The sequence below is a fragment of the Takifugu flavidus genome, chromosome 12, assembly GCF_003711565.1.
Source record: "Takifugu flavidus isolate HTHZ2018 chromosome 12, ASM371156v2, whole genome shotgun sequence".
Classification (NCBI taxonomy): Eukaryota; Metazoa; Chordata; class Actinopteri; order Tetraodontiformes; family Tetraodontidae; genus Takifugu; species Takifugu flavidus.
In genome coordinates, this window is record NC_079531.1 from 9,500,766 (window position 1) to 9,511,124 (window position 10,359).

General features: G+C 41.5%; 1 protein-coding gene across 6 annotated transcripts; it reads right to left on the minus strand.

Moving 5' to 3' along the window:
* Positions 1-649: 649 nt before the first annotated feature.
* Positions 650-8,782, minus strand: LOC130535601 (E3 ISG15--protein ligase HERC5-like). Of its 6 annotated transcripts, none has more exons than XM_057050738.1 (23): positions 8,493-8,782; positions 7,739-7,883; positions 7,589-7,665; positions 7,109-7,336; positions 6,893-6,984; positions 6,690-6,817; positions 6,398-6,549; positions 6,142-6,197; positions 5,938-6,029; positions 5,803-5,862; positions 5,571-5,664; positions 5,131-5,311; positions 4,757-4,908; positions 4,261-4,383; positions 4,059-4,157; positions 3,505-3,669; positions 3,027-3,167; positions 2,771-2,937; positions 2,562-2,628; positions 2,414-2,484; positions 1,700-1,883; positions 1,487-1,589; positions 650-1,386 (listed from the first exon to the last, which is right to left on the minus strand). In XM_057050738.1, the coding sequence occupies exons 1-23, from the start codon at positions 8,713-8,715 to the stop codon at positions 1,151-1,153; spliced, it is 3,036 nt and encodes a 1,011-aa protein (XP_056906718.1). In that variant the 5' UTR covers positions 8,716-8,782; the 3' UTR covers positions 650-1,150. The 6 variants fall into 6 exon arrangements, with proteins under 6 accessions (XP_056906718.1, XP_056906717.1, XP_056906719.1 ...); XM_057050737.1 differs by having other exon boundaries at positions 3,021-3,167; XM_057050739.1 differs by having other exon boundaries at positions 650-1,426; positions 3,021-3,167.
* Between the last annotated feature and the right edge of the window lie 1,577 nt (positions 8,783-10,359).

The following is a 10,359-nucleotide window of genomic DNA, read 5'->3' on the forward strand; positions in this document are numbered from 1 at the left end:
CTGAATGTGGGCAGCTCCAGGTAGCCAGTGGAGCTCAGCCGTTGGGTGACGTGGGTCTACGTGGGTTGGTTGAAGACCAGATGCATCACCACATTCTGGACCACCTGAAGGAGCTTCACCAAGAAAAGATTAAGCAGGATTCATCATTTTGAATCACTTGGCTGAGAAAACCGGGAGCTCTGTTTTACCAAGGCTAAGTTGGAGGTGGTGGTCCTGCTTCCATGCGGATGTGTGAGAGACAGTTTGAGATCTCGTCAGAGACTGAAGGCTCATGAGGGAGAAATGGCAGCTACAACTTGGTGTCATCTGAATTGCACTTGTTTGAAAAACCATGTGAGTGGATGACTGGCCCCAGTGAGGTCCTATGTATAGCAAAGAGCAGAAGCCCCAGCACCGATCTTTGGGGAACCCCATTGGAGACAGAGCCGGGGAGAAGCCAAAAGCCGACCTTGCCACTCTGCTCAGTGATGCGCAGGCAGGGAAAATGTGGTGATGGTTGAATATTTTGTGTCAAATGTAGCTAATAAGTCAAGAAAAATGAGAACTGATCTCATTTTAACTGATCTTAAAACTGCTGTTCTATAGAACATGACACAGATTTTGAAACTGATTGTTAGCCTTCCAAACAGTTTTCGTTGTGAGTTAGTCATTTCTAGGATAAAAACATTTTATTTTGATGGTAAATGATCAACACACATTGTATAATGCTAAAAATATTTACATCAAACAATTATCACTGCTTATCTTTTAATAAGGCTAAAACCTTTTGCACTGTCAGCATTTACTCTTTCCACACATGAGTGAAGTGATAATATATTTGCTAATATTGGGTGCAGTTAAGAAAACTGAGAATTTAAAAGTGTCAGCTTCTTCTGCCCTCTGATTGGTTGGGTAATGGGTAGGTTCATGTTTCTGGACCACAGTCAGAGGATATGTTCACTGTACTCTCATGAGAAATGTTGCTGTTTGAAAGGGAAGATCTCCTGAAAGTGAACAGTCATGATTTTGCTCAGAATCGCTGATACAATGCTTCTGGGTTTTGTTGTTGTTTATAAGTAAAGAGATTATAAAGATTATATCAATTACTCGAAAGTAGGATTGTAGAGTAAAAACAAGCCAAAGCCATTTAAAGAATCTTCTTCAGCCTTCACTATTGCACACTTTCATTGTTCTTTCCAAGCCCGCTCTTGTTATTAATGGCCTGGAGAAGTCTGGTGTGCATGATCCTGTCCACCGGGGACCCCTGATAGATGGGCAGCAACAACAGAAAATGACATGTGAGGGACTCAGGCAGGGCGATGTCTGTGGCGTTGGGCAGGACAGCAACAGTCATCTTAATGCTCTTCATCCCACTGAAGGGCACACGGTCAGAGCCGGTGAGAAACACTGGAGACGGGGGAGAACGATTGGTAACAACAGGGAGTCCCTGGGAAAGTGGGTGGGATTGATTAGGTGCATTAGGGTGACAATACACAAAGATACGTACAAAGGAATTTCTTCTTTTCCTCAGCTGATAGTTTGGCAAACACATCCCAGAAGATCACAATGGTTGGATGCGTGGCATGGTACTCTTTTTCATAAACAGTGTTCTGTTTAAAAAAAAAAAAAGCCAAAATTAAAAATGGACTGGGACCTGAGAGTATAACCCCATGTTGAGTCTCTCCATCATTATTAATTCAAAACACTCGTGCCAGCATACCTGCTTGAACACTTCCCAGTCATAGTTTTCTTGGCCCACCATCACGGTCTGCAGCTGCTCCGGCTGGAAGAAATCCACCACGTTCATGTCGCACACCTTGAAGAAACCCCTCTGAAACTCCTCATATACTCTCTTCACTGATTTGTTGAAGGCGTGGTCGACTAATGCTGCTACAAACTGTTTTCTATTAAAGAAAATTGAGAATTACTTGGTAGATTTCAGAAATGTAGGCATGTGACACAACTATGGAAAGACATCTGTATGCATGTGCTGAGCAGATTTTGACTGAGCCTGGTCCTTCTTGAGGTTTATTCCTGTTAAAAGGGAGTTTTTTCCACACCATTTGCTTGGTCTGGGGTCAGGCTCTGGGTTTCTGTAAGTTCCCAACAGAATGTTAAATGAAGTTTAACATGATGCATTCTGTATTCTTATATAAATCTGATAAATGTTGTTAAAATTTAAGAAAGTAAAGGAAACATCTTACAAAGTTACCATTTTAGTGCCCTGCAAAGTTACTGTTGGGTTCTCACTGAAACACCCACACCAGGACTCAAATTTAAACTGGGTGGACCTATCAGTAAATCCTGTATGTGTGAACATCCCTAAGACCTCATGCAGGTTATGATTGTGCATATCACACACACACACACACACACATATATATATATATGTGTGTGTGTGTGTGTGTGTGTGTATTTATATATGTATGGACACCTGTTTGATGCTGTCACAGCTTTGCCACTTTCACTTGGATCTAGCTCAACTGTTTCACCACCCCAGGTGTCCTGTAACAAGTAGAACCACCACATTAGTCTAGTGAACACACAAATGGAACGTGTAACTAAGTCTGTCAAGTAAATACTCTGAAAGTAGCCTGCAGACTTTCCACTTCCTCAGGACTGTAGTCTTCTAGCATGCATCGCAAAGACCTGCAGACAGTGAAAATATGGCTCAGTCTGACATAACTCTAATCTGAAAGTGACTATATCAACATGAGAGCAACTCATTTGCCAGAAAGACTCTGAAGTGTTCAGCTAATTTATCATTCTGCAGTATATTTCCAAAACGTACTCTCCCCGAACAGGGTCAAACTCTATTAGGTCATCCAGTGATGGTTTGACTCGCACAATCTTCTTGAACAGAACCAGGGGGAAAGGCAGGTAGACCATGTTTTGGTTGAACAGAGCCAGTCCACACAGGACACCAAACAGGAAGTAAATCTTGTCTTCAACTTTTGGCTATGGACACATTTGAATGAGAACATCAGGCCAGCAGGTTTAGACTTAGCAATAAAGGGGTTAAAGTGGGGGTCATCAAGCACATTCACCTTCGGGGGGAACCAAGCCAGAGTTTTGTTGTCATTGTACATGAACAGGTCAGATCTGGGATCAATCAGTTCCTCAAACACATAGAGAAAGAAGTCGCTTATGTTGACCTTCATCACCTTCCTGTTGTCGACAAACTGCACCTACAGGAGGAGACAAAAGGGATTTTTTACTAGAAATAATCAGAAACATTGTGCCCATAAGCAGCAACAGCATGACTTCTATTAAATCAATAAATAACTCAAGTCTCTGGACCAAATATGGGCTCAGCAAATGTTATAGCTGCCCCACAGACAACATGACAATTTAATTTAGCTTGTAAGTTTGACAACCTTTGATTATACCAAGGGTTTTATGAAAGACCTGTGCAGGGATGAGAAAAATGTATGAATCTCAGGTAGAAATATATTTGTAGAGGGCTACCTAACATTTTCTCATTTAGGCAAATGCAGGTTGTAAGTGTGTTACATGTGTGTTTACCAAGAGCTGTTTCCTGAAGGCACTGTGTTCAGCTGTCCTCAGCTGTCTGAAGGTGTCCTCAACCAGATGATTTCGTCTCAGACTCAACATAAAGACTGGTGCTGGGGGAAAGTCAGCAAAATGCTCCCTGAAGAACAGTAGTTCATACCTAAAATGATGTTCTCTCTGTAATTACAAAATAATTACAGTTACATCCAGAGGGATTAAACAGTGACTGTATTTTATTTTATTTTTTTGTCATTGTGAATTTCACACAATAGATCTGAAATAAAGTCATAATAGGGGAGTACCAGATGTACACGTAATCTTTTAATTATTGGTGGTGATAAAATGAAAAGTCTAGAGAAGAAGAAAAATTCATTGTCATTGATGTTGATAAAAACTTAATAACTTGGGAAGCTCAGAGTCTTTTGGAGAAGGTGGAAGCATAAATGTTGAAGTCAGCTCTCCACAATGCAGCAGGCACCATCTGAAGAACCTGCTCTCACCTACGCTCATTATGTAGCCTCTTTCATGCATAAACTTTCAATGGAATCAGCACAAATTCTGATTACCTTCGTTTTCATTGCAGAAAAGATGAAGAGCGCTGCTCTGTATTCGAAAGTTAACAGGAATGGGTAGCGACAGTAAACTACTGGGTTGTCGATGTGTTCCTTGAACAAAATAAATAAATTTTTTTAATCAGATGTGATGAGCCTACAATAGGATATATCATCTCAAACACAGCGAACATACAATCAAACCGAAGAGTTTTACCTCCTTTTTAGAAAGTATCTTCTCCCACTGTAGAAGATCTTGCAATGGATGTATGTGATGAGTGATTTCCTCAACATAAAATGTGCTCAGAGGGAGCTTGTAGGACCTTCCAGCTTTGTTTGCCTGTAAAAGATTAAATGAATGAAAAAGAAAGATAAACTACTTACAAAAGAATAAAAAACTAGGGTTGATAGGCTTTGGTTAATGGTTTGGTCTGAGGGAGTAAAGCTGCAGAGTTTAGGAAATAATAACCATTTGCTGTAAACTCAGGGTCGGTTATCGACCATCAGTATGGAGATGCCCTTCAACTGAAGGAATGCAGATTTAGTGATGTACTTTGCATAAAACTAGGATTCTTTTGAGAAAAATAACCTAAGAGTTTCCATGGGTCAATTTCTTCTATCGATTCCTAAAACAGGAAAATCTTATCAGAGCAAAATGTCCCCACAAAATTAGGAAAAACTTGTAATAAATGCAAGAGACACATAATGCTGACTTTGTACAACAGCTTCAGGGTCTCCAGCAGGTATTTCACTTCCGGGTTGTAGTTTACTACGACACCATTTCTCAGCATGAAGGCCAGAGCGTTCTTGAACACTAAGATGTGCTTCAGCAGCATGGAGGGCGTCAAGGAGGACCAAGAGGTTTCTGAAGAAAAAAAGTATAAAGCATCAAGAAAGTTAGTTGGCTGTGTGTGTGTGTGTGTGTGTGCGTGTGCGCGCGTTTGATGTACGTCTAAATGTAAACATACATCTCCAACCTTCCAATTTTTGGTCTGCAGCTGGGACTTGAACCAGAAAGCCTCACTCAACACATCATCACAGATACTAGTCTCAAATGTGTGTAAGGAAGAAAGAAGAGTGTGTTCACCCAGTGCATTCAGACAGGTTTTCTTCAGATCTGAGATGACCAAGGCAAGTCTCAGGACATGATTCATAATGCTTGCTTCCTCTTGGAGAAGAGGACACGTCAGCAGGATCAGAAGGACATCAGGTGAGTTCAAAGCAGTTCTTGAAAGCACCAGCTTATCAATCAGAAGGTCAAGGTTCACCTGCAATGAATGTAAGGACTGACTGCCTTAGCCTCATTTAGCTAAGGATAATAGTGTGACATAAATATGATGATTATATTTGTAGTGTGAAGGGGCAGTAGGGTGAGAGGTGCCGAGGTACCCTTGAGCTAGGTACCAAACCCACAATTGCTCACATAGGGCCCTGCAATGAGCCGGCAACTCACCCGAGGGTGCACCCTCCCAATGACCCCAAAAGGAACTAAGCAGTCAAAACGACAAAGCAAAAATATAGTGTAACTGATTCTTTGATCCAGGGTATTGCCAAGAGCTGATCCAAAGCTCGCTCAGCTGCCTCCAGGTCCACAGTCAAGGCCCCAGGTTCTAAAGGTCCACTGAAACCAAAACAATGTGACAAAACCAAGAATAATTCTTTTTCACTCTTTTGTAGCAACATGCGCCCATATGACACTACACCAGGTTGACTGGCCTTATATAACATGAAAAAAATATTTAAAAGTAGAAGGACTTACCCAGACTTGGCAAAACTCGAAACAAGACTTGAACTTGTCGAAAACATTGACTGTATTTCTCTGTTTAAAAAGAAAAGAAACACTGTTGTAGCGGTGAGATGATTTCGTTTCCATCAGAACATGTGAGTTGATTACGTCTCAGCCTCTGTGTTGCAGGTTGTCATCATCAGCCACGACTGCAGTTGAGTCTCACTCAGCCGCCCACTTATCCGTCCTTGCAATGGACTCTGCAGACACAACATTCATTGGAGATACAGCATTGATTAGTTTGTTTAGCCTCTGTTTTAGATCGTGAACACATCCACATTACATCTGTCTTATGAGGTTGCTTCCTGTTACCTGGACAGTTGATACATAAGCAAAGTTTGTGTTCCAACCAGCCGATATTTTCCAACCTGCAAATAAACAAATAAAACCAGAACCAATTTAGACTTCTCACCCCACTAACATTCCCCTAAATGAGGACCTTTTATGTTTTATGTTTCTCTTTTTTCCTTTACGGCACCCAGAAAAGTCCACCTTGGAGGAAGGCTGAAGAGAGTTTGAGCCTGTCAGGTATAAATGTATGTTCACTCCACACCCAGCAAAAACAAACCTGTGGGTGTTGCTGCTCTGTCTCTTGTCCACGGAAGATTCACCAGGGTCGGAGTCAGAATATTATCTCGTTGTCCGGTCCCAATCTGACCTCTGTCCCCGCTGCCAAAAGCCCAGAGCTGCCCGGAGGAATCCAGTACCAGGGTGTGATTCCTGAAGGGCACAATGCAAATAAAAAAATCGAATGAAACCTCAACACAAGCCTGAAAGTTAAACTTCACCACAAATACTTTGATTTGAAGTAGTGGATATTCTTTCTCTTCACAGTCTGATTGCATCCTTTATCCTCTCACCTGCCGCAGGATATCTGGGATGCCGGTCTGCCAACATGTTCCACCAGCCTGGGACTTAGTTCATCGGCTGTGAAATTGTGTCCCAGCTGTCCATGGCGGCCCTCTCCAAAGGTGAAAACCTCGCCATTCTGAAAAACCCCAGCAATGCTCTGAAAGATGCGATGGTGCCTGAGTTTTACTGAAAGTAGTGCAGAAGGATGTACCATCGTTAACACGGCAGTGTGTGCCTCCCCGCAGCTTATGAAAGTCACACCCAGAGGCCTGAGGGCAGGGACCATGCAGACATTGAAATTCCCTGTTGACATGACAAGAAATGTTTAACAAATCGGAATGAGTTGAACTTATTGACCGGTTCAATTGGATACAGACGTGTTTTAACCAACTCTTGCATAACTGAGTCAAAAGTCTTGTATCGGTACCTTTTTCATCCACCCTGTTAAGCCCAAGCTGACCAGATTGATTGGCTCCGCAGCAGTACACCAGGCCCGGGAGTGTAAGGACCATTGTATGGGTCGCTCCTGCTGAAACCTGGCTTACAGCCACACCGGTAAGATGATAAATCAAAGCAGGCCGTGGCTGTGACTGAATGCCTTTCCCAAGACCCAGCTGACCGAAAGAGTTGGATCCCCATGACAGCACATCACCTCCTGGAGGAGGAAGTTATTGGAATCTCAAAAAGAACCCCATATCACTGTAGATGTTATTGTAATTATATTATTTTAGACACAGGCATGACACAATCTGCAGAGATTGGACCTGATGATTTGGCTCCTAAACAATGTTTAAATTCCATGAAAGTGTGAAGCTCATAATGTTGTGATACGTCACTTCAACACTGCACTTGTCAAACTAAATTTCCATGTAAAGTTGAGGACTTTATCCAGAAATGCATGTTACACCTTTAGTTAGGGCCACAGAATGGGATTTTCCACAGGCCACCTGGATCACAGGTACCGGCAACGGGATGGGCACCTGACTGCACATCAAGGAGATGCAAGTTATCAAAATCAGAAGGATCCAGTCAGATATTGCACACAGTAAGATCCTGCCTGGGTCTGCTGCTCATCTGATCAGTGCCTAGCTGTCCACTTTCTGCTGCACCCCAGGAGAACACGCGTCCACATGCACTCACAGCCAGACTGTGGTCCTGACCACAAGCTACCTGCACTATGTGACCAAGCCCCTCCACACAACCTGCAATGGAAAAAGTATTCAAAACTTTCATTTTAGTGACAATGTTGTAAATCCTTTCCTGGCTGAAAGTCTGTTACATAAAAAAATAAAATAAGAAAAAAACATTATGTAAACTATGACATCAGTTATGAGATGTTAGCGAAAAAGCAAATTCTGGTGAAAAGGCTCAGCTTTTTAATAATGTAATTTTTTTTTGAGGTTTTGGATTTTTTTTCAAATATAAGTGAAATAAATGTTTGTCAGGAACTGTATTACAACAGCAATAAATGCATGAGTATTATGGAAAACAGGATTCACCTGCCGCCCGGTTAACTTTCGTTGCTTCAGCTGAAGAGAACGAAACGAAACTGAAACTTAATCGGGTCTCTAGTCCGAATAATGAGGTAGCTGGAGAGCCAGGGCTTCTAACAAACCGATACCTTATCTAAACTGGACATTGGTTTTGTGCTTCAACAATAAATAGAAATATTATATGGATATTTTTCAATTTATTTTCATATTTCATAATTGCAATTAGTGTCGTAAAAAATTCCAACTTATCAGCTTTTCAGTAAAAGCTGATAATTTCAGCATCCATTCTTAAGTAGAAAACACATTCATGATCGTTACCTGGTGTTCTCTTTTTTTTATTATTATTCTTTTTCCGTCCAAGTTGTCCATCTGAGTTGTATCCGCAGGATAAAACGCATCCGTCCTCGGTGAGAAATAAAGTGTGTCGATCCCCACAGCTGATGTCGGTTACAGTCCGAGGGACAGTCCATGAAACCGGACTAAGCGCTGTCCGTGGACCGAACTGACCACTGGCGCTTTCCCCCCAACAGTACAAGATCATTGCGACAGGCTTCCGAGTGTGGGTTAGACTGACCTGGTGCCTTCACCGTCCGGCTTTATAGAGTCTGCGGATGCTACGTTCAACTACTGTCGGAGATTTCATAATCAAGCATCGGAATTGACGTAACTTTGCTCTATATTTACTTCGATCATCTATTTCTTAAGAGGACCAAATCCAAAGTAAAACAATTCTTATGACCTACAGGTTAATTGTATTTCGTTTTTTTTTCAAGTCTGATATGGATGATGAAGGAGGGAAGGAAAAAGGAAACTAGTCTGGTGGAAAGAACAGAGTGGGTTTAAGCAATAATCATAGACCATCGATGGGCAAATCCAGTCCTTGTGGGCCGGATTCAAACCGAGTTATGTGGAATAGCAGGCATTGACTGCTTTCAGTCAAACTATCACACATTCCCATCTCATACTGAAAATGTGAATTTTCTGCACATTTGAAATGTAAATAAAAGATATTATGCCATAAGTTTACAGTCAAACCTATATTAATGTAATGAGTACATAGTCAACTACTACTAAAAATGGCAAGAAGTAATTTTATTCTATGGACTCATTAATATACTCACAAATTTTAGGTTTACAGGTTTCCATCACCACCGTGAGAACTTCCTTTAAACGCCAAGGCGACAGTGCTGTCACCGTACACCTGGGATCTGTGGTGGGTGGTGGATGTAGTTGTTGATACTTTTAAAATGGGAAATACTTGAAATGGTTTGTATGGGTTTTACTGGACTATATTTGCCCACATTGGGAATCGCTGAGTCGCAAAGAAAAATAAAAATACCACCAGGAGGCTGAGCAGCAGAGTTCCTCCATCAGCAGCAGCACCCTGACTGGCCCACCAATGAGAACAGGTACAGTAATAATATGAGGAGGTCATCAGAATTTCACCAAAGAGAAGTCCACCCACATACTGTATTTATTGAATAAGTAAGAAGGTATAACTAACAGGAAAAGAAGTTTGTGTCCAGAGGTCGATGGTGTTTATTTTATGCTGCAGAACAATCTTCGGACTTGGATTCTGAAGAATCTCCATCCAAGTGGATGATGCTGACAAACACGGGAACAAGTTTTCTCCCAGTGGGAATACACTGGAAAATGAAGTTGCGATCCAACAAACGTCTACACTATTGAGAGTGACCCAATTTTAACACTGGCCCTGTTTTAAATAAATAAATGCATTTATTCATGATCAGCTCCTGATCATCTCCAGTTGAGCAGCTCCACAACTGGAGCTCCACCATTGGTGGTGGAACAGAATCTTTGATCTTCCCACATTGTTTTATTAATGTTATTATTATTTTGGGTTACATTACTGTTTTTACATTTTTCTTACTGCCTTATTACCTATTTTAACCATCATCTTAAAGAAATTATAAAGGTTATTTTTTGGTAGTTAAGAGAGGATGCCTCTCGGGAAGAATGAGGATGGATAAATGTTGAATTTCCAGGTGATCCTTTTATCATGTGAGATTGTGCCAGTATTACGAGACCGAGCCCACATCTGGTTGAAGTAGCTGCAGTCACGTCAGCAGCCAGCCAGAGGTGCTAGAGCTGAATCAGCTAAGATAAAACCTTTCTACTTTCAAGATCTATATAGCAACAGTAAAAGCGCCTCAACAATTTGAGA

Coding starts and splice junctions, on each gene's coding strand:
- LOC130535601 (XM_057050737.1), bottom strand. CDS start 8,715: ATGATCTTGTACTGTTGGGGGGAAAGCGCCAGTGGTCAGTTCGGTCCA. Junction 6,198..6,397: donor CAGAGCAGCAACACCCACAG/GTTTGTTTTTGC, acceptor GTTTATTTGCAG/GTTGGAAAATATCGGCTGGT. Junction 2,938..3,020: donor GGTTCCCCCCGAAGGTGAAT/GTGCTTGATGAC, acceptor ATGTGTCCATAG/CCAAAAGTTGAAGACAAGAT.